The sequence below is a fragment of the Palaemon carinicauda genome, chromosome 2, assembly GCF_036898095.1.
Source record: "Palaemon carinicauda isolate YSFRI2023 chromosome 2, ASM3689809v2, whole genome shotgun sequence".
NCBI classification, from domain to species: domain Eukaryota; kingdom Metazoa; phylum Arthropoda; class Malacostraca; order Decapoda; family Palaemonidae; genus Palaemon; species Palaemon carinicauda.
Window position 1 is genome coordinate 132,944,953 of NC_090726.1, and position 25,000 is coordinate 132,969,952.

At 33.8% G+C, this 25,000-nt stretch overlaps 2 protein-coding genes across 3 annotated transcripts in view; one reads left to right on the forward strand and one right to left on the reverse strand.

Annotated features, from left to right (window-relative positions):
• The first annotated feature begins 6,231 nt into the window (after positions 1-6,231).
• The window catches only part of LOC137627127 (uncharacterized), an 18,980-nt gene continuing 211 nt past the window's right edge, over positions 6,232-25,000 (forward strand). Inside the window, exons 1-4 of one of the 2 annotated variants that reach the window (XM_068358200.1) lie at positions 6,232-6,265; positions 8,724-8,932; positions 9,084-9,171; positions 18,445-25,000. The exon at positions 18,445-25,000 is cut by the window's right edge and continues 211 nt beyond it. In XM_068358200.1, coding sequence (XP_068214301.1) covers positions 8,766-8,932; positions 9,084-9,171; positions 18,445-19,590 — 1,401 coding nt within the window. In that variant the 5' untranslated portion in view covers positions 6,232-6,265; positions 8,724-8,765 and the 3' untranslated portion in view covers positions 19,591-25,000. Of the gene's footprint in view, positions 6,284-8,723; positions 8,933-9,083; positions 9,172-18,444 lie in introns of both variants that reach the window. The other variant, XM_068358191.1, reaches the window with a different exon arrangement.
• LOC137620147 (uncharacterized) lies at positions 19,827-20,336 on the reverse strand. Its single transcript, XM_068350408.1, has one exon. The coding sequence runs from the start codon at positions 20,334-20,336 to the stop codon at positions 19,827-19,829; it is 510 nt and encodes a 169-aa protein (XP_068206509.1).

Sequence of the window (25,000 nt, forward strand, 5' to 3'; positions counted from 1 at the left end):
TTCCGTCTGGTATTTTATAACCTTGGACGTTTGGTATATTCAATCCATTTACACAATAAGCCTCATAAATCAACCATTGAATATTTTGACAAATTTAACAAGGTTTGGATGTTCCACCAGATCACGGTCTGTAGACCAACTTTGCTCCAGAATATCATGATGCCCTTATGGTCTGGGATCCTCAACCAAGACTACATAGACTTGTTCTGGGGCAACGAATTTAACTCCAGTGTCTGAGATGATATTATAACTTGTTTTTCAATAGCCAGGCTAAAAAAGGACCGATTCTCTCTACAAAGGAAACCTACTGTGAATTAAAAACCCGTCCTAACTGAGCAATTATTTAAACAAGTTTTCTTAAGGTATGTTCTCACTCATACTGTAGGTGCGTGTATCTTTTGGATTGTTATAGGAACAAAATGCGCTGGCCTTAAAAACATCATATATAAATTTATATTTATATTTTGCGAAGCATGCACGAAAATGGCTTTCATAAAAATATAAACTTTACCTAATCAATATCAATATTGATAGTTAAGTTTTCGTACTTAATAATCTTATGGTAACATTTTCATCATCATCAATAGTTTTCTTTTGATTCCCTAATTAGGACGACCGGAAATTCTCTGCTTATGTTATGAAAAACCTGTTCTCCGTAATTTTGCTGCCGTTTATATATACAGTATATATATATATATATATATATATATATATATATATATATATATATATATATATATATATATATATATATATATATATATGTATGTATGTATGTACAGTACAATACTGTACATACTGGATACAACAACAACAAATGCAGCCATTTACAGTCCACTGCAGGACAATGACCTCAGACACTTCAATTCATGTCTGGGGTTTGCCCACTTTTCATCACCACGACGGCCATTGTTGACTGGTGGTGGTGGGAGATTTTCGTCTGATCGCTCGCAGCAAACCAACCTTATATGGATGACCCTGATTAGTACAGCTTTGCTGATCATGACTGTACGTAAATCTTTTCACCACGTTATATATCTCCACTCAGAAAGGGATATACTTTATATATATATATATATATATATATATATATATATATATATATATATATATATATATATATATATATATATACATATATATATATATATATATATATATATATATATATATATATATATATATATATATATATATATATATCATCATCATCATCATCATCGTCATCATCCGGTACTAGTCCACTGCAGAACAAAGGCCTCAGACATGTCCTTCCCCTTTGCGTCTGTGTATGGTCTTTCTAAATATATTTATGTATATATATATATATATAAATATATATTTATATATATATATATTATATATATATATATACACATATATATATATATATATATATATATATATATATATATATATATATATTCGTGTGTGTATACATATCATATGTACCTCGTTGTAATGTAACCAGCATTCTTATTACACTTGAAAGAGAGTCGTGTTAGTGTAAGTGGTAGGCTGTTAAGTCAAGATAGTCTAGTAGTAAGTCGACTGTGGTAGGTTGCAGCCATGAAAGATTAGGAGAATGGTTAGCAGTCTCTTTCCTGCGTAAAGCCAAAGAATATAAACCTAAGTACATGTAATTATGTAATGTACATGACATGAATTTTTATGGCAAGGAGAAATAACAAATGACATTCACAGTTCATGTTCACAAGCCTATGTATATCACCGAATGCAATTAACACTCGGCTTAGAATTATGTGTGATGTCCCCGGGGATTTCGCAGGTCGATGGTGTGGAACATCAATAATTCTTATGGCCTGCTTGCCTTTTTATTTCAGTCTCTCAACCAGTGGGAAGCTAACATAATTATCCGATCACTTTGTTTTACGGTTGAAAGCGCTTCTTCTTGCACATGTATTTTCGTATTTTTTCTGCCTTTGAAATTTTTTCCTGCTGTCTTCCTAGAGGCGCGACTCCTTTAACAAAGTTATAGACTTCAATAAAAACTCATGGAAACTTGAACATGATGCCAATGATAACTAATTGGACCGATAATTGTCTCAGAGGAACAAATGCTTTCATTGCGTCAGGTAGTCTTTATCTATATATCTTACTCATTAAAATCCAATTAATCTTTTCTACAACAAATATTGGTTGATAGGAATAGTAATGCAATAACAAAAATGAGAGTCTTTAGAGCTTTTTTAGTATACTTACAAGGCCAAAAATGTTGTGTTAATATGCAGTATATGGCCAGATGTAAGGAGTTTCGTCTGATGTTGGAATAGAATACTACCTCAGCAAGAAATATCGATAGGCCTTATGCATAGTACTGATATTCGGCGCAAAGGTACAATAATTTTAATAGTACCTCCTCCTCAAATATGACCTGTGTTCTTTAAATGCTGAATATTCCTTTTTAAAATTCATCTGTATCTTATACCCTTTGTCGAATGGCATTTACAGTATGTGATATTAAACAGAGAAATGTAAAAAATACTTAAAAAAGAAAAAAAAAATGGTAAAAGTAAGTGCCCTCGCAAAGTCCACCACCTTGCTAGATTTGCAAAACAAGTTGGTTGTAGTCATCACATTAGGCTAGGTCACATAAGATTCATCCTAGGTGAATCATTCTCGTCTCAGAATTGAATGGGCATGAGTAAGAATAGTTCCACCCCCTCAAATACTGATCAGCAACACAAATGTGTTCATATCCAGATTTTACTCTTCCTAATTAACTGTAGCCCAGTGAAACGTCTAGCTTTGGTCACTGCTCAATACCTTTTATAAATGAACACAACATTGATGTTATTTTTTTACGAGATATGAAGTTTATGGCTTTACCTACTGAAACCTTTGTCTGGTCCTCTGTGGTCCTAACTTGGGTTGTGAGGGGTCAGGTCACTGATCATGCATGGTTTGTAGAAGTTGTTCGATTATGTAATGACCTGTCCCTTTGCCCTGCCACTGAGGAGTATATTTTAAAACTTGACTAACAGGCCATATAATGTATATAGGCTAGTTCATCAAGGAACTTCTGGCTGTCAACTTACAAACCACAATCGAAGAAATGTCAGTTATTTGACAAATAACGAGAGGCAGGGTAAATCTATCTTACATGATGTTCCAGGCCTAGGAGAATATCAAAGCAGACATTTAGAGTAAAAAAACAATAAGATAATTTTCTCTGATGTCATTAATTGCATTTACCAGCCTAGATGTGTTGTTTCTGGATCAAATATTAATTGAGCAAAATGCCAAGGAAGATTAAGTGGCTATTTGTTTACATGGACCTATTTATTTTCTTACTTAGCATTTTATTTAATTTACTACCTTCAAAATAGCTTTTTTATTGATGGCTATCAACAGCTTTCCCAGCTGCTCTCTCTAGATATTATATTGGAATAATAACACAATGATAACCTCATTCTGTTTATCAACTACTGTGTTGATTTGATCATGCCCCTTTAACTCTTTTCTGATGGCTATTCGTAAAAGAAAACAGGACTAGATACAGCAATACCTGAACTATGATTTTTTTTTTTTTCAGTGCTGCTCAATTTGCATCAACCTGGTTGCCACCGATTAACTAAAAGGTGAAAGTTGATTTGTCCTGTTCTATATTTACACAACTACAGAATTTGGGTAACAATTGTTTCAATCAAGGGAAGAAATTTAGCATTTTTGCTGACTTTACAACTCAGCTTGCATTGACACATTGACTGTTCCTTTCACAAATCCACCTCCCAAAGCTTTTCTATTTATACGATTACTACTTGTTCTTAAGCATTTGTCAATTTTCAGAATTTATAGCAAATGCATTTTAATTATTTCAGTGATAGCACGGTTATGATGTGCAATAAAAACTACTTGAAAATAAGCATTAAAATTCACTAGTCTGGGGTATTATTGTCTAGATTCTAGAGTCCTAGACAATAAGACCGAAGAGCTTCTGCCGGTCATTTTGTTAAATGAAAAGTTTATTTACGTATCTATGACTTAATTTCTTAACATTTATATTTACTTCAGTTGATTTTGATGTATTGCTTCTTATACTGACCTCTCTCTTCCCCATTTGAATATATATATATATATATATATATATATATATATATATATATATATATATATATATATATATATATATATATATATATATATATATATATATATATACACACAATTCTGTAGTAGTGTGAACACTAATGGATGTGGACATATTTACTCTCAGAAAATCGCCAGCATAGGTAATATAACCATCTGTTGATAAGTATCATCATCATCATCTCCTTTTACGCCTATTAACGCAAAGGGCCTCGGATAGATTTCGCCGGTCGTCTCTATCTTGAAATTTTAAAACCATATTTCTCCATTTATCATCTCCCACTTCACTCTTCATAGTCCTCAGTCAAGTAGGCCTGGGTCTTCCAACTCTTCTAGTGCCTTGTGGAGCCCAGTTGAAAGTTTGGTGAACAAATCTCTCTTGTGGAGTGCCAATAGCATGCCCAAACCAACTCCATCTACCCCTCACCATGATCTCATCCACATAAGGCACTTAAGTAATCTCTTATAGTTTAATTTCTAATCCTGGCCTGTCATTTAACTGCCACTATTCTTCTGAGGACATTATTCTCAAATCTAGTAAATCTGTTGGATATGTTGATAATAGGTTTAATATTGTACTATCTAACATAGCTTTAATTGGATCATGCACCACTAAGCATCTAACAGAAAGAATTAGAGCAAATACCATTGCTCACTTGGGTTTGAATTCTATCCAGTTCATCAGTCTCTCTTCCTTTGTCTCCCAATCCTTTATGAAAATCTTGGCTCAAACCCTAAGTTAAACCTCATGGTGCACTTATAAAAAATCTCTGCACAAACATGGTTTATTTATGTTATTTTTCTCTTTTTATATTTTATGAAGAAACCCGAGATAATCCAGGTTGATACAAATTCTGCATTGTGAAGTTTTAACTTCAAAAGTTCAAACTTACAGCAAATGTTCTTATGTTGAACAGGTTGACATAAGTCTCTTTTTATAGTTTACATATAAAAGATCTGTTTTAATGATGTTACTGTTCTTAAAGTATTTTATTTGAATTTTCTATTACTTTTCATATAGGTTTTTTTTTTTATTTCTTTATTTCCTTTCTTCACTAGGATTTTTTCCGTTGGAGCCCATGGAATCTTAGCTTCCTGCTTTTTCAACTAGTGTTGTAGCTCAGCTAATAATAATAATAATAATAATAATAATAATAATAATAATAATAATAAAAATAGTAATATTAATAATAATAATATTAAAAATAATAAATAATAACAATAACAATTAATGATAATATGCACGGCCTCAAGTACTTACAAGTCATCGCCCTCATGAAGAGAGACGCACATAATATAGTCGGTCACTACACGGCTGCTGTTTCCATGTTTCTTTTCTGGACACTTGTGTGTTCTAGAGTGCTAACCTTGTCTTTTTTTGTAAGTATTGTGGGATTATATTTTAGGAATTTTGAGAATTTTATAAGGGTGTCTTAATTACAATAATGGCTTCAACGTTGATAAGTTTTAACAGTTAGATCATAGGAATATATATACATACATATATATATATATATATATATATATATATATATATATATACATATATATATATATATATATATATATATATATATATATGTGTGTGTGTGTGTGTGTGTGTGTGTCTGTCTCTGTCTGTCTCTGTGTGCACAAAGAGAGAGAGAGAGAGAGAGAGAGAGAGAGAGAGAGAGAGAGAGAGAGAGAGAGAGAGAGAGAGAGAGAGAGAGAGAGAGAGAGAGAGAGAGAAAGATTTAAATTAAGATTTAGAGCAAATTGAAAATTGATATATTAATCATAAACTTTTTGTTATTTCAAGTAAATATTTCCTATTATTTCTGAAAGAAGGGTATTGGTATAAAACATATTGTCTCTTTTCTACCCAAATAATGGACATCAAGTTGCTATTTAGAATAATGACCATTTTGTAAAACGTAAAAACTTATTGAAATCCAGTGATTTATATAACTAATACTAATATGCAAAGGTGAAACTTGAACGAGGATGTGTATGACACAAGTTAAAATCTACAGTAGGTTTGAAGGGTGAAGAATAAAATAAACTACAATAAGAGTATTAGGCAACTAGGTCACCCACTTTGCCTCGTATGTAATATATAAATTGTGTTGCTACGCCAAGCAGGTTCACCGTCCATAGTGCACTGTCGGTATCCGTGGTAGGCACGACAGCAAAGGTTCAAGTTTTGGGAGGAAATTGTCGAAAATTTGTGTTTTACAGAGGTTTTGTTTGTGCTGGTGGTAGAAAATATAAGGAGAGATTGGTGTTGGTTTGAGAGAGGTCTTGATATGATCATATTTTTCAACAAAAGGAGAATACGGTCAGATTGATTAAGGTTTATATGGTTTCTAATATTTCATTCAGAAATTGCATACAAACACAAACACACACACACACACACACACACACACATATATATATATTATATATATATATATATATATATATATATATATATATATATATATATATATATATATATATATATATATATATATGTACATATGTGTGTATGCATATGCACTGTATATACATATATGTATATATATACATATATATATATATATATATATATATATATATATATATATATATATATATATATGTGTGTGTGTGTGTGTGTGTGTGTGTGTGTGTGTGTTTGTGTATGTATTTATGTGTGTGTGTGTCTGTATGTAATTTCTGAATTGGATATTTAGCAACCATGTGATTATTAGATATACTGTAACTCTTAATTACATTAAAAATCCACACTATCATTGCCATCAATACTTGATTAAATCTTAAATTTCATGGAATTTTCGAAGTTAAATCATGTGTTCGGACCTTATTTCACAACCTCTCTCTTTTGGCCCTTGCAGTTGGAGAAATCAGTTTGCTTACAATTTATCTATATTTTATTCTCTAATTAGTGGTTAATGTGTCTCATGCTTCTCATATATAAATTTCGGCTCATATACAAATCGCAGACTAATTATGAGATTTATATAATATTCGATATCCAACAGCTTTAGATGTAACTTATGTTATACCCCTTATTATCAACATTTTTTCGAAAATATTTTATGGGATTCCATATATAAATTCTCTTAGTAATTTATCTAACTACAAAACCCAAACAAACTAACGAACAAATGGCATGATGTAATAAATATCTTGTTGATTAGAAGACAGACTGATTCATCTTCACTTTAGTCTATTGATATTCTGTATAATTTCAGTAAACCCATTCAATATAGTCTAGATACTAAAGATAAGATTTTGTGTTTAGATAGCCATTTTCTGATTCCACTGTCTCGTGTTATCTGTTGGGCTGTTCTTACATGTACCGAGTAGGGCCTTCAGGGATTTATTATTATTATTATTATTATTATTATTATTATTATTATTATTATTATTATTATTTGCTAAGCTACAACCCTCTTTGGAAAAGCAGGATGCTTTAAGCCCTAGGGCTCGAACAGGGAACCAGACCAATAAAGAAAGGAAACAAGAAATTTATAAACTACAAGACAAGTAATTAGCAAGAAATTAAAATATTTCAAGAACAGTAAGATTAATTGTTGATTTTTTCTTTGAAATGATTTGCAACATTATGTACCGTGTCCACATGAAGAACAAAAAAATTTCTCTCAAAATTTATAAAACTGTTGAGCATTGATTTTGGAATATCATTCTCCCTCCATCGTATTTAATAAATCCTTTTGCGTAACTACCCATTTCTTAGATACTCTTTGTGTTAAAGTTATGGCAACCATATATCTTATGTTTTTTTTTTCTTGTTTTTTTTTTTTTAACAACAATACACAAACACAGATTCTTAAAAATGAATCATATTCGATTTCTGTATTAGCTCCCTTTGTAACAGGATGATTTTATGGTATTCCTTTGTGTTAGTTTCTTTATCTTTTTGTTATTGCCCGGACATATTATTATATTTCCTGTTCTGTATTTCGTCATCTAATATTTGTTGTTGGTTAAAATTTCTTATCTATTTTTCATGGTATGCAGGAAAACAGATTTTTTTTTCTTTTATTACGATATTGTTTCCATTTTACTACCATGATGAGATTTTCTCAAGTTTGCAAAGAAACGGGTATCGTTTACTACCAAACTTTTCTTTAAACTAACTAATGTTTGATGTACTTTTATATTTTTTGTCCGTCTAAAATTTTAATGTAAGATCTTTAATAGATATTTAACTTTTGGAAAACGTAAGAGTATTTGAATAAATTGGTTGCTTGCATTAGTTTTTAGTTACTTCTTGTATGATAAGATCCGTAAAATAAGGCATTGGGACGTTATCTAAAATTGATACAATAATAATAAATCTAATGTTCGGTACATACCCCCCCCCTCCAAAAATTAGTCGTAGGAAATTTCAAACCTCTACTTACAAAGGGTGCTCTAAAGGACTGGCAAAATAAAGAAATTGCTAAAACCTTTCGTTTGAATTATTTGGGAGGTTGTTAATAATATTAAGTGAATGAATGATTATAGATTATCTTGTGTCATAACTGCAGTTGCCATTGACACAAAGGATGAGATTCAAGCTAGAAAGTTTCATTTCTGAAGATAAAGATATTTGACTTGTATTATATATCTCCTGTGAACAGAAGTTATTGTGAATCTTCACGATTTGCCTCAATTGAATCAATATGGAATCCAAGAGTGTTGAGTGGATCAGGGAAGCTTCTGATATTGAGAAGCTCTACGAATTGAGTCACAAAAGGAAAAGTTTCTTATTGGCTTACCAGTTAAGCTTGAGCAGTCTCCAGCCCCTTGAGGAAGAACATGTAAGAAAGGCCGTTATTCATCTTCACAGGTAATTATTACTTGTTCCTATTGAATGACAGAAAGCGTGTCAGTGAGATATTGATTTTAAATGTATATATATTGTCTTTTTTAACAAACATTATTTCGTCCATAGTCTATTTGCTTAAATTAAAGATTATTATTTCCTCCCGCTTTTTCAGGAAGTGTCCAGCTCTCCGTGTTTGCTATGGAGAACGGAACGGTCAAACTTGGCTTCGATACATGAGGAAGGAGGAACTTGATTTTCAGGTACTTGAAAATATACATCGTAGTAAGGGATGGATTTGAAATCAAAGTATTACTCATTATCTGATTATTATAGTTACCAAACAGCACTTGGTATTTGACTATATTAAATGAATATGCGCATAGATATAAAAAAAGAGATATCTTTCGTGCTGAGATTAAAGTAAGTAATCGTTGAGTTGTGAATGACCAAGCTCTCATTCCCGATGTAATTTTACTGATCAATTACATTTTCTCTATCGTTACCTGAAATTTGGGATATTTGTGTTAATATCGTTGAGACCTTCTTTAGCCAATATTCATTCAATACCACTAAACGCATGTCGGTTTTTTCTGATGGAATCACAGTGGAAACAGGAAAGGTGCCATAGGCAGGTTAGCCTAAGGCCATTCATGTTGCACTCTTGCTCTCCCTTACTGCAACATTAAATAACATCCAATTTCGCAATGATCTTAATTTAGTTAGCAATCCCCCGCACATTAATGATGCGCTCTTACATTACGCATCCACTTTATTGCAGAAAATTCGAATATTGTGATAAGATTTGATATTGCTTTCCATTAGTTTGATTACAACTTTCCTTTTATACACCAAGAAATCTTTGCATTGGCTGTAAAATTTTCAATAGCTGCAAGAATAATTATATTAATGCTGCATTTTCAAAAGATTACTTTGTATATGAACATTTGAAGCTGTAAGATGGACGAGAGGGCTTTAGAACAGGGCAAAATTCTTTCCCCCTGCTTTGATTTCACATATATCTCTATTCTCTTTCTCCTTTCTGCATTAATATTTTTGTCTCCGGTTTCTTCCACCTTGTTATCCGACCTCAATATTCGCTGTTTTCATATGTTAGTATTTGGTACAATTCTATGCTAATAGCTAGGGTATTTCCTCATTCTTTCAATTGAATTGTTGAGATGTATTAGGTATCATGGTTTGGAAGGAGTTTGCCTCGATGATATCTGTGAGAGATGTGTTTGATCTCAACTTCCTCGATGATTGTTTGCAACTCTTTCTCTGCTTCAGGCAGTACGCCTATTATTACAGGTAATAGGGAGAGGGAGGTATTCCATGTTCACTTAGTGTCAAACCCAATTTTCACCAACTGGAGTAAACTCTAGAGTTCCTCTTTTTCCCGTGATAAAGATGTTTGACCTAAACTTTTATACCCTGTATACTTCCTCTCCTAAACAAAGTATTTCTGGTAATAATTCAAATAGCGTTTAGAATTCATGACAGGTATCCTGTTTGTGTCTTAGAGCTAGAAAAGAATTCTTAAGGTTATGTATGTTTCATGAATACAATTTAGAAATTATATGATTAACCGTAAAAGAAACCCTTTCTAGTACAGCCCAGGGCCATAAGTGGTGGGCTACCCTTAAATCTGTCCTCATTGGTGTAGACTTAACAGTTCCTCCTTTACTTAAACCAGATGGCCTGTCACTCACTGTCCAAAGGAAAAGATAACCCTTTTGGCTATTGTGTTCGGTAGTAAGCAGAGTAAACTCGTTTTCCTCATTCATGTTTTCCGGAGGCTTAACTAACTAGTTTAGTTTTTAGGTCCCGTGAATTTAAAACACACTTGAGGAACCTTGATCCTTGTTATTTTTCCGTTTTTTTTTTTTTTTTTTTTTTTTTTTTTTTTTTTTTTTTTTTTTTTTTTTTTACAAAAACTGCTGAATTCTTAGCTCCAAAGTTGTCTTATTTTATGTAAGTTAGTTTTTTTTTGCACTTGCTGAAGAATTTGTAATGTTACTCCATTAGGTAAATGTATTTGTGGTAACTCTACCCCTTCTGATTACCACCCAATATTATCCAAAGTGTTAGAATGTCTTGGCACAACATCTAAATAGGTATACTGAAGGTAATCATCTTTTTCTTAGTTTGCAATGAGGTGGCTTTCACAAAGGCTTTGGAGCACGTGATGCTCTTCTTGCAATCACCATTGCTCTTTACAGAAATCTCTTGATTGTGGTCAGGAAGTTCATTTAATTGGCTTTGATTTTAGTGCTGCTATTGACCGTGTTAATCATGAGGCCCTTGTCTTCGGACTCAAAATATTGGGAGTAGGTGGGTCTTTTCTTGGCATCATTATTGAATTTTAAGCAATAGATTGCATAAATACTAAAGAAAAATTGAAAATTGGTAATTGGAATGTTAGAACCATTATTCAGATTGGGAAGTTACGGCAAGTGGAGAGTGATTTTATGAAATATAGTTTGGATATCTTGACCCTAACTGAAACATGTTGTAATTGGATTCGAGAAGAATGCTTAAATCAAGGCAATATATATATATATACACACACACACACACACACACACACACACACACACACACATATATATATATATATATATATATATATACATACACTCAGTAAGAACAGATGTAGTTGGAAGAGAAGGGCTATGGATGATGGTGACACAAAGAGCAGAAAAGGAATTAACGGAATAGAGAGCTGTAAATAGTAGATTGTTACTTGCAAAGTTTAAATCAAAGCAGTGCACTATGAGTATTATAGTTTGCTATGCACCAACAAATGATTTCCCTGAAGAATGGAATGATGAATACTACGAAGAACTCCAGAGTGTAATAGATGAGGTCCCAGAGAGAGATACGAAAATTGTGATTGGTAACTTCAATGCTAAATTTTGAAGGAGTAATCAAGATATAGAGAATGTGATGGGTGTTGAGGGTCTTGACAAAGTTACAAAGGAAAGTGGTGCACACTTTATAAGTTTTTGTTCAATAAAATTTCTTGTTTTTGGAGATACTCTTTTCCAGCACAAGGACATACACAAATATACATGGATTTCATCATGTGGCAATTACCAAAATTAAAAAGATCACAGGGCTATTAATAAAAGAGAGGGGGAGGACTCTGAGAAATGTAAGAAGCTATAGAGGTGCAGATATTGGTAGTGATCACCAGGTCCTCGTTGATACACTGAAAGTAAAACTGTAAGCACCTAACTGAAATGTAAATAGAATAACTAGGTTTAATATAACTAAGCTTCTAGAAGATGAGCATAGAGAAACCTTTGCAATTGCATGTAGAAATCGATTTGCAGTCCTAGAGACTTTGAGACAAAGAGCAGACAATTAGTGAAAAATTATGTGATATTAGGAACATATATCAGTCAGTTGGTAGTGAAGTTTTGGGACATACAATTACAAGAAAAAAACCATGGATATCATGGATATAAAAAGGAGACAAGGACAGAAATTTATTGTTGAAAGTGTTCGAGGAAGTAATGAAAATTACAAGGTAGAGTATGCTAAGTATTCCAGCATAGATTGTGAAATTAAAAGAAATGCCAGGAATGACTGGATAGAATATTCAGACAGGAAAGCAGATAACGCTGACAAGGCTATGAATTCAGAAAGTGGCTATGATTCAAGAATTGCTCATAGAGTTATTAATAAAATTTCTCCTGGGGCAGAGATGAAGAAGCATATACCCTTTAAAAAGAGCGATGGATCCGTTCTAACAACAGAAGACGAAGAAAGCCAACGTTGGTTGGAACACTTTGGTGAGGTCATGAATAGGAGATATGAAGGGAATGATTTTATTAATATGCTTGAAGCTGAGGAAGACCTTGATGTGCCCATGAATGAATTCAGTGTGTTTGAAGTCGAAGCTATCATTAGAAAACTAAGAAATGGAAATCCCCGGGATACGATGGTATAACTGCTGAGATGATATTGGCCAAAAAATTAAGTGACCCCCAGAATATTTACAAGATTATTTTATAGAATGTGGCATGATGAGGCAAAACCTGATAAATGGGAGCTACGAGAGTTGGTAAAAATGACAAAAAAAAAAAAGACATGGCTGATTGCAATAATTACAGAGGCATCACACATATCTCAGATGTCATGAAAATATATAGTATGCTCATTCTAAAGAGACTAGAGAGAAGGATTAATGAAAAGCTGAGCTATGAACAAGCAGGATTTATAAAAGGTAGAAGTTATACTGATCAAATTTTTCTTTTAATACATGTGGTACAACAATGCGTAGAATATAGAAATCCACTTTTTAAAAAGCCTTTGATAGTGTGCACCTGCCAATTTTTTGTAGAGTCCTGCATTATTATGGAGTTCGTCTTAAACGTGTAGATTTTATTAGGTCTGTTCAAAACTATGATCTCTAATACAGGATCTTTAGAATTGGAGTTTAATGAAAGATTGAAAAAAGCAAATCAGACAATAGCTTGGTTAAGTAAATTTTGGAAATTAAATTGCCAGAAATTATATATAAAAATTAGGCTATATATCAGTGAGATCGGTGTTACTTTATGGATATGAGTCGTGGTATGACAATGAAAAAATATTCAACAGATTTTGTAGATTCGAGAACAAAACCCTCAGAAGAATATTGGGAGTTAAATGGCAGGACAGGATTAGAAATAAAACTATAAGAGTTATTACTCAAGTGCCATATGTGGATGAGATCATGGTGAGGGGTAGATGGAGATGGTTTAGGCATGCTCTTCGCACTCCTCAATAGAGATTAGCTCACCAAACTTTCAACTTGGCTCCACAAGGTACTAGCAGAGGTGGAAGACCCAGGCCTACATGGCTGAGGACTATGAAGCGTGAAGTAGGAGATGATGAATGGAGAAATATTGATTTAAAAGCTCAAGATAAGGGCAAATGGTGAAATCTAACTGAGGCCCTTTTCGTCAATAGGCGTAGGAGGAGATGATGATGATAAGATTATAGAGTAGGTGTTGATGGGCAACATAGTGAGTATAAGAATGTGGTATCTGGTGTTCTTCTAGGTAGTGTTCTTGACCCATTATTTTTCATACTATATACATATATGTGGTTTGGCCTAGAAAACTGGCTCGTTGCATATGCAGATGATGCTTCTGTCTTTGTCTCAATTCCATCTCTTGAATGTATATCTGGAATTGTTAAATCCCTTAATAGAGATATAGCTGAAGTTAGTGCATGGTGCAAATTATGGGGCATGAAGTTGAGCCCTAACATAACTCAAAGTGTAATTTTAAGTAGGTTGAGGACAGTGGCTCTTCAATATCCAGATCTCAGCTTTGATAATATTTCTTTAAATCTATACAACATAAAAATTTTAGGTGTGATTCTCGACTGAAAATTTACTTTTGAGAAACACGTTCGGTCTGTTTCTTCTTTAATTGCACAAAAATTAGCTTAGCCAAAGTCATTCAAGATTTTCGGTGATCAATCTATTCTGAGAAATGTCCTAACTCTTTCATTCTGTCTTGTTTATATTATTTTTCTCCTGTCTGGTCTTCAGCTGCTGGATCTCATCTTAATTTATTGGACTATATCTTGCAGTTTACTAAATTCTTTATTCCTGATCTCCATATTAATCTTTGGATTCGTCGTTCCCTTAGTTCTTTATGCATGTTGCATAAGATTTTTCATAATTCTGACCATCCGTTGCATTCAGATCTTCCCAGACTTACTACCATCCTGTAATACTAGTTATTCAGTTAATTCTAACAGTCGTGCCTTCTCCATTGTAAGTCTATACTACACAGTATTTCAGAAGCTTTATTGCAGCTGTGACCAGATTACGTAATGATTTTTCTAATCAGGGAGTTGAATTAGTGGAACTTCAAAAGTTCAAACTTGCAACGGATGTTTTTATGTTAAAAAGACTGACATGAGTTTCTCTTCATAGTTTATATGGCAGATCTATTTAACGTTGTTGTAGTTCTTAGGGTATTTTATTCATTATTCTCTAATTTTCGTATAGTTTATTTATATCCTTATTTCCTTTCCTCGCTGGGCTATTTTTCCATGTTGAGTCCCTAGTGCTTATATCATCCTACTTTTCCAGCTAGGGTTGTAGCTTCGCTAATAATAATAATGATAATAATAATAATAATAACAATAACAATAACAGTGACAGTTAACGATTAACAATTAACGATTAACGAAAAACGAATAATAAACAATAGTAATAATGGACACCATGTCATGGAATAAATTATTCAATTTTTCACTCTCATTCTATTAGAGACTCTGGTCATGGAAATGTTGGAACTAGTATACAGAATTTCTAGAGAATTCTATCTTAAACATTAATACTTATTTGCAAGCTGCGGCTACTAATTGAATACCAGATGAATAATTGACCTTATGCTCCCTCTCTCACCCTCTTGGATGTGACTTCAACTAAAATAATACTCGGAATGTAGAAGCATACATTTTTTATTAATTGATATTTTCATTGCTGCGATTCTCTCAAAGGTGGTAATGCGTTGGACTCAAGAGGAGGGTAAATAGTAGAAGATATTGTTAACATTTATCCAATCACTATATACTGAAGGGTCAATAGTATTTTTATTCTGCGTGTGTATGTGTGTAAGATCTATTTCGATTTTGTAAGGCTAGTCAATGGATGTTCACCTGTAAGTAATTTTCTCATAACGTTGAAAACAAGAAACCTGAAATTCCTCCTGAATGGATGGATTAGAATATAGATAGCAATTAGTCCATCTATGACTGAGAATTTCGATCTTTGGCTTTTAATGATGCATGAAAAGTGCTCATGATTCAATCACAGATAATGATAGTAAACAAGTTTGATCTGAAGTTCCATGGTAGTTTAAGACTTAAAAATGTTCTCCAAAAGAGTACTAGAGGCTGCTACAGAAGAGATGTAGAAATAATGGCTCTTCTCGCCATGTCCTAGGGCTAAAAAGTTGGAGTATTTTATGATTGTTATACTATATTTATGGAATCAGCTTAAAGACCTATGTGAAAGCATTTTGTATAAAAATTGGACAGCCTAGTGGAAAGTTTCTACCTTCTCCTTTACATACTTTTGTAGTGTTAGATACTCTCATTAGTGATCCTTCTGAAGTTGCCGAAAAATTAGGCGAACAGGGTTCAAGTGTCTCAGAGAATTTGCGATACCCACATGATATAATCATCATTTAATGGCTAAAGTATCCACTATAAAGTATTATGAATTATTTTAACAAAAAAAAAAAAAAAAAAAAAAAAAAAAGGATGTGGAAGATATGTTTACTAAAAAAGAGCTTGCCAATAACCATCATTCAAACTAAGAACAGTATTGAGACTATCTTTTTGTGCATTAGCTATACACAATTCCTCTAATCAAGTGTGTCTGTAAGGTAATGGGAAATGTTATTAATTTATCCAATGAAGTTTGGTTTATGAAGGAAGCTATACATTATACTCTAGATGTATATCTTAGATCATCCATCCATATTCATCAATGGTTCTTTAAGCACTTTCAAACATTGGGAGTTTTCTGTTGTCTTGAGAAGATTTATGATACTACATATTGGTCTTGAGAAGATTTATGATTCTACCTATTGATATGACATATCTAACAACTTTATAGAATTTTTATTCCTGGTAAAATTATTAGATTCATTAAGGTGTAATATCGAGGCCCTCTATTCAGGAAGAGGGAATTTTACAGAGAAATATCATGATTAATATTTTGCAATCGCTATTAATAGCATAATAGATGCTGTTTACTCTCCTGTAGTAAGCCCTATTTATCCTCTCAAATTAACATGGAAACATTTGGAATAGTGTATTATTGGCCTTCTGAGTTTTTTTTTTTTTTTTTTTTTTTTTTTTTTTTTTCAATGCCATAGACTATCATCATGCCCGTTACTAGATGAAGACTCAGTGGAGTAGTACTCTCTCTAGCTTTGAGAAGGAAAATGTATTGGCATGATATTTGATTTCCTACTTATTCGAAGTTTATAGTATTGCTGCACTTCTCACTCTTGCCCGGTGACATCGAGGAAATTCTAATTTCTCATGATCTACTTTTACTGATGCCCTGGAATGGGGTTAAGAAATTGTTCAGTGTTTTAAAAGTTGTTTTCTGATTTACAGCTTGGAAGCAGGTAAGAGGTCATTGCTTAGGCTGTATAACTACCATTGTAGACCTCAGATTGCATGTAAAAGTAAATTAGGAGAAATATGATACTTTACATAATATGGGCTTAGAACGGGCTTCCGGGTGTTTAGAGCTTCACCATGTAGATGCTAATGAATTACATTTTGATTGGCTTATGAAGGAATTACTGTTTTTCTCCTTGTCAATAAGATATATTCATGAAAAAGCTACCCATCTCAGTTGAGCACAGTCTGGTGAACTAGTTCTGATTTATGAGCATAAAGGTAAACTATTGAATTCACGTGAAATATCTTGCTGAGATTATCGAAGTAGAAGTTTTGACTGAAATACTTGTGACCTCTAAGTTGCTATTTTGGCAAAATTTGGGTAATTTTTATTTATTTTTTTTCTTATTTAAAAATGTCTTGATATTTATCTTTTTAAATGTACGAATATGTGGAAATTGTGTGCATAGATTTAATGCATGAGTATACATACATACATTCATGGCCAGCTGGGCCACCCTGGCATTAGCGCTGGGTTAAAAGGACCAAAATCCTTTCATGCACCATATTGATACCCTATTCATTATATGTTTGGTCCTACTATTGGCAATTTCAAGAGCCTTTCCTTTTGACCTTTGTCAAAAAAATTCTTTAGTTAATCTTTTCCATGAACATTTGTTTCTATAAGGAAGCCTCTCTTTTGTTTCCAGTTTCTGTTTCTTTTTATGTAAGGAAGCATAGTTCAACCTGTTCTACAGATTGATAACAACCTGCCACCATAAAACACGGATCATTACCAACATTTTTGTGTTCCCTTTGCAGTTTGACGTTTATAGCTATAACATAAATTTGTATAACCCTATAAACACAGAAACAAACATACGATAAAAGGGAAATATCTTGGCAGCAGCGTTATGAACAATAACTTGCCAACGTTTGAAGAGATTACGATACTCCGTGGAAATATGTTCCTATTCCTAGATTTATTAAACATACATAGTTTTCTTATTTATTTTACTAAATGTAACCTTATTTGGGTAAGGTAGATTTCTCTTTATTAAAGATATGTAAAACTTTTATGAACTGTTTGGTTATTATCAAGTTCCTTTAAGATATATGCCCCTGATTCCAATCAAGTTACTTTACCGCTGCTTCAACTTATTTCTTTAGTTTGGTATAGAAATTTCCTCAGAGGGAGTTTCATGTTATTTGATACAAAAGTAACTAGGAACACTTTGACAAATACTCTTTTATTGAAAGTATTCCAAGTAAAACTAATTAGGAAGTTGTTCTGTTCTTTGCAGAATTGTTATAATGTGATAATGTTTGGTGGAATTTTTTTTTAATATTTATGAAGCCGAATTTTTTGTTATTTTCCATAGGTTGTGAAAGATGCTAAACCTGATGAAATGAGAGATTTGCTGCAGTCTTATCAGTACAACTCTGAAGAAGGTCCTTTATGGTGTACTCGATTGCTGATAACTGAAATGGATGATCCTTTAGCCTTGGATGAAGAACTCCCCTACACCTCTTACTTATTCATTGGAATACATCACGGCATCTGTGACGGATTCACCATGATGAAAGTCTGTGGAGCTTTTGTCAGGATTCTAAATGATGTCATAGACAACAAACCAGTTTGTGACAAGGATCAGATTGGCTATTTTGTACAAAATCCAGAAACCGAAAAATTCGTGTCTGCCAAGATGTCTGCCTTACAAATGGACCCATCTTTAATGCAGGAGATAGTTTCAAATGCAGACGACAAAGGCATTGGAATCCCTATGCTTATAAAAGTTCAACCTCCTCCAGAAGGAGAAGACAAGACTTGTAATCTAACACATGTTTTAGACAAAGACACCACATCAAGATTTATTGACAAATGTAAAGCTGAAGGAGTTACATGTAATTCAGGATTTTCTGCCCTTGTCAATGTGGCCATAGCATCGTCCTTGGTCGAGAACCAGTATATTGAAGATTGTTACAGAATGTGTAGTGGTCACCTCATCAACTTACGTCGGTACTGGACAGCTGACCGAACTGAATCTCTTGGATGCCATATCCTGGCTCCACTGAATTTATGGGCACAAGTACCTAGAGATTTCAGTATAAAGTTTTGGGATTTTGCTCGAACTCTCCATCGAGATCTTCTCCATCATATTAAGATAGAGTCTGTTTTCACACGTGGAGCTTATTCTAAGTTAACAAACAGCGAAGGTCCTGATTTTGATGATACATTCTGTTCATCCAACCCAATGCAACTCGACTGTACATTTTCCAATTTAGGAGACGTAACTCATTTCTTTCATGGCGCTGGATGTCATGTAAAACCGTATTTTTTAGGGCGCCATATTTCACTCCATCATACAAAGATTCAAAGCTTTACATACTTTCTCCATACATTAAGGGATCGGTTGATAGTGAGTATAATGTATAATATGGAATATACTACAAAAGCTGGAGCTCAAAAACATTGTGACCAGATCTTCAGTATAATGGAAAAGGTTTTAAATGGTACTTTTTATTAGATTTCTTTCATACCGTTATCCCTACATTAAGGAGTCGGTTACCTGATGCGCCCTCTTTAGTGCCTTCTATCAAAGGCATCCTCTTCCACCAAACCTATTCTGTCTATATCATCCTTCACCTTATCTCGCAATCTAATTCTCTACCCCCCCTCTCGATATTCTCCCCATAACAGGCCCCTCCTAAGCCCTCCTCACTCCCTCCACAGAATCCATCCTCAATACATGCCCACACCATTTCAGTCGTGACACTCTATCACCTCTGTAATCTTCACTACGCCTGCCATTCTTCTAATTTCATCGTATTCCAATCTTTCAAGCACTGGTGTTCCCATAATCCACCTCAGCATTCTCATATCTGTTTTCTCAAGCTTTGCCCATGTTTCTGATCCAAATATTAACACAGGTCTTATTACTATGCTATAGATCTTGACTTTTGGTTTGATTGGTATTTTCTCATCACATACCACTCCTGCTACCTCTCTCCACTTCCCCCAAGCTGCTATTATCCTATTTTCAACTCCAGCCTCACATCCTCCCTCCTGACTTATAGTAGATCCCAAGTATCTAAATTCTTCCACCACTTTTATAACCCAGTCTCTACTTCCATGTATAGCTATCCAGACCCTTCCTTCCTTACTGCTCACCGTAGCTTCAGTCTTATCCACATTTACTCTCAAGCCTTCCCTCTCCAAAGTCTCCTGCCACCCCACAATCCTACTCTGTAAGTCTTCCTCATTTTCACCCATAGTCACTTTTTATTAGACTTCTCTCCCACCTCTACCCATACATTATTATTATTATTATTATTATTATTATTATTATTATTATTATTATTATTACTACTAGCTAAGCTACAACCCTAGTTTAAAAAGCAAGATGCTATAAGCCCAAGGGCTCCAATAGGGAAAAATAGCCCAGTGAGAAAAGGAAATAAGGAAATAAATAAATGGTGAGAACAAATTAACAATAAATCATTCTAAAAACAGTAACAATGTCATAACAGATATGTCATATATAAACTATAAAAAGACTTATGTCAGCCCAGTCAACATAAAAACATTTGCTGCAACTTTGAACTTTTGAAGTTCTACTGATTCAACTACTCGATTAGGAAGAACATTCCACAATTTGGTAACACCTGGAATAAAACTTCTAGAATACTGTGTAGTATTGAGCCTCTTGATGGAGAAGGCCTGGCTATTAGATTTAACTGCCTGCCTAGTATTACAAGAAGGATAGAATTGTCCAGGGAGATCTGAATGTAAAGGATGGTCAGAGTTATGGAAAACCGTTTGCAACATGCACAATTACCTAATTGAACGATGGTGCCAAAGATTAATATCTAGATCAAGAATAGGAAATTTAATAGACCGTAAGTTTCTGTCCAACAAATTAAGATGAGAATCAGCAGCTGAAGACCAGACAGGAGAGCTATACTCAAAACAAGGTAGAATGAAAGAATTAAAACACTTCTTCAGAATAGATTGATCACCGAAAATCTTAAAGGACTTTCTCAATAAGCCATTTTTTTTTGTGTAATTGAAGAAGACACAGACCCAATGTGTTTCTCAAAAGTAAATTTGCTGTCGAGAATCACACCTAAGATTTTAAAAGAGTCATACAAATTTAAAGAAACATTATCAATACTGAGATCCCGATGTTGAGGAGCAACCGTCCTTGACCTACTTACAATCATACTTTGAATTTTGTTAGGATTCAACTTCATACCCCATAATTTGCACCATGCACTAATTTTAGCTAAATCTCTATTAAGGGATTCACCAACCCCAGATCTACATTCAGGGGATGGAATTGATGCAAAGAGAGTAGCATCAAATGCATATGAAACAAGCTTGTTTTCTAGGCCAATCCACATGTCATGTGTATATAGTATGAAAAGTAATGGGCCAAGAACACTACTCTGTGGAACACGGATATCACATTACTATACTCACTATGGTGCCCATCAACAACAGCTCTTTGAGATCTATTACTTAAAAAATCAATCATAATGCTAAGAAACGACCCACCCACTCCCAACTGTTTGAGCTTGAAAACAGGGGCCTCATGATTAACACGGTCAAAGGCAGCACTAAAATCAGGGCCAATCATACGAACTTCCTGGCCACAGTCAAGGGATTTCTGTACAGCATTGGAGATTGTAAGAAGGGTATCACATGCTCCAAGGTCTTTACGAAAACCAAATTGCAAACTAGGGAATAGATGATTACCTTCAGCAAACCTATTAAGAGGTTTTACCAGAAGACGTTAAAAAAAACTTTAGATAATATGGGAGTTATGTAAATTGGGCGGTAATCAGTGAGACTTGAGCTACCACAAACACATTTACATAGAGGAGTAACATTACCAATTCTCCAACAAGTGCTAAAAGCTCCTCTTCTTGCTAAGTTTTGCAAAATAACAGATAACTTTGGATGCTCCCTCTCCAGTGCCTTCATTCAAATTCCTCCTCTTCCACCAAACCTCTTCTCGCCAAATCATCCTTCACCTTATCTCTATCTAATTCTCTGCCTCCCTCTCAATCTTCTACTCTTAAGGGTGACGGCCAGCTAATGCTGTTTTTTAAGGTCAGGGCTTTGACATTCATACCACTTAATAAGGTGACTTAGGAAATCTCCAAACTGCATAGGATTTTTGCCTCTGACTTTCGGTTTTGCGACACCAGGGCGATTTATCCTGAAAATGAGTGTTTTTCAAATTCTATGCCCTCCCTTGATACTCAATATTAAGACCTAAGATTACCATCCTATATAGACTTGATGTAGATCTCCAATGAAATAGTTTTTTTTTTTTTTTTTTCTAAAAGCCATGTTTTTGCTAGATATGAATTTTTCATTATGGTAAAAAAATAAACCTTATAAATCTGGGGGAAACTAGGAAAAAAATATGAAACAAAGATTGGAAAAAATTGGTCTATTTTATTGTTTTATAATGTCTTTCCAAGTTATATACCAAATTTCAATGCTATATCTTTAAAACTAAGGAAGAAGATAGAATTTGAAGGTCAATAAGTATAGTTTTGAGATACAGGCATTCAAAGTTTTCTTTGTATTTTTACAAAGACAATATTATTAAATCATGATTGTTATGAATTTTATGTTCGTTTTTGGATATCAATAAACCAAAACAATGTTATTTATCATAATTTAATCATAAATGAATATCCCTTTGCTCAATATCTTACTTCTTTAGGCTCCTGGTCGCTCCTTCACCCACAACTCTCTCTCCTTCACTAACTCCTCTAATATTGCCGATATTACCCACTTTTGAACTCTTATTACAGTGAATTTTCTTCTTCCTTATGTTAGCGAGATATTGAAATGGTCTTTTCCACTTTGGCATATCTTTAAAACTAAGGGAGAAGATAGAATTTGAAGGTCAATAAGTATAATTTTGAGATTAGGGCGTTCAAAGTTTTTCTTTGTGTTTTTACAAAGACAACATTAATAAATCATTATTATTATAAATTTTATGTTCCTTTTTCAATATTAATAAATCAAAAAAATTTTATTTATCATAATTTAATCGTAAATGAAGATCCCTTTGCTCAATATGTTGCTTCTTTAGGGGAGACGGTCACTCCTTCATCTCTCTCCTTCCCTAACTCTGCTAATATCACCGATATTACTCACTTCTGAACTCTTTATTAGAGCGAATTTTCTTCTTCCTTATGTAAGCGAGATGTTGAAATAGTCTTTTCTTCTTTGGCATGGTGGAATTCTTGCCGAAACCAAAAGAAACAAACGTAAAAACAAGTGAATGTCAGAGGTCAAACTCCAAGGTGTACTCTCTCTGAGGTTTGTGCTAGCCCTGAAGGCCAAAGGGTGTAATTACCTTGTAATACTTCGTCTCGTGACTCATGGAATCCTCATGAATCCTCAACACGTGCCCACACCATCTCAGTTGTTATACTCTTATCACCTCTATAATCTTCTCTGTGCCTGCCATTCTTATTTCTTCATTTTTCAATTTTCAAGCAGTAATATTCCCATAATCCCCCTCATCATTCTCACCTATGTTCTCTTGGCTTTGCTTCCTCTTTTTGTCTTCGTGCCCATATTTCTGATCCATATGTTAACACTGTTCTTATTACTGTCATATAGATCTTGATTTTTGGCTTGATTGGCATTTTCTTATCACATACCACTCCTGCTACCTTCATCCACGTCTCAACTTCAATCACATCCTCCAGACTGACTTGTATTAGATCCCAAGTATCTAAATTGTTACACCTGTTTTATAACCAAGCTTCTACTTTCATGCATAGCTATCCTGTACCTACCATGGCTACCACAAATTAAAACGGGCTTAATGATGACCGCTGGTGTAATCAAACACCAACTTCAACGGTTTCTGTTTCCCCAATAGCTATTATTACTTTTGTACATCATCTTTACCATTCTAATCAACTTATTTGGGACTTTCCTTTTCCTTAAGCAGCAAAACATCACTTCTCTTGGTATTCTATCATAAGCCTTCTCCAGATCGACAAAAACACATAAGATTTATTGCTTTCCCTCTAGCTTCTTTTCTTGTATCTGCCATACTATAAAGATAGCATCTACTGTCCCTCTCCACCACATGAATCCATATAGCTGTTTTCCAATCTTTACAATCTCTCTCTCTCTCTCTCTCATTTAGTACCCTCTCTAAAACTTTTAAACCATACCCTGTTAGTTTAATTCCCCTGCAGTTACCACAATCTATGACATCACCTTCCTGCTTAAATATAAATAACATTAGACTCTCCTCCTAGCCTTTAGGTATTATTTCCTTTTATTATATTGCTCTTAATAAATCCAACGTTCATTCTCCCCCCTTTGTAGCTAGTATCTTGACCATTTTAATTTGAGACTGATGGACCTAGTGCTTTACAATTTTTTCATTTTACTCAATACCCGCTTCACTTCTGTATTCCATTTCTCCCTTATTGCCCCCTCTACTCTGTGATTCTCCCAGTTCCTCTCTCTCATTTTCAGTATTCAATGGTTGTTCAAAATATTCTCTCCATCTCTTCTTAATGTCTTCAACCCTATGCAATATATTTCCATCTCTATCCTTAATAACTCCTAGTTGGCCCAAATCCTGTCTTTGGCTTTTCCTCATGTTTGAAATTTTATAGATAATCTTTTCTCCTTCCCCTGTTCATTGCTTTCCATTCAATTTCTCGACCGCTCTGCCAATAGCTATACCTACTTTCCTCCTAGATTTTTTTCCTTCTTTTCTGTGCTATTCCTCTGCACCCTGTGCTTGCCTTACTTTCCAGTCTTTAAATGCCATTGATTTTCTTTTATCCGACCCTTGTACCTCTGTTATATTACCACTTTTCTCCTATCAAACACCATATCCGCGGGTTCCTCCCACTAATTCCTCTGTTTCCCTTACACAT

Excerpts from the sequence above, each read along its gene's own strand:
- LOC137620147 (XM_068350408.1), bottom strand. The coding sequence starts at position 20,336 with ATGGGTGAAAATGAGGAAGACTTACAGAGTAGGATTGTGGGGTGGCAG.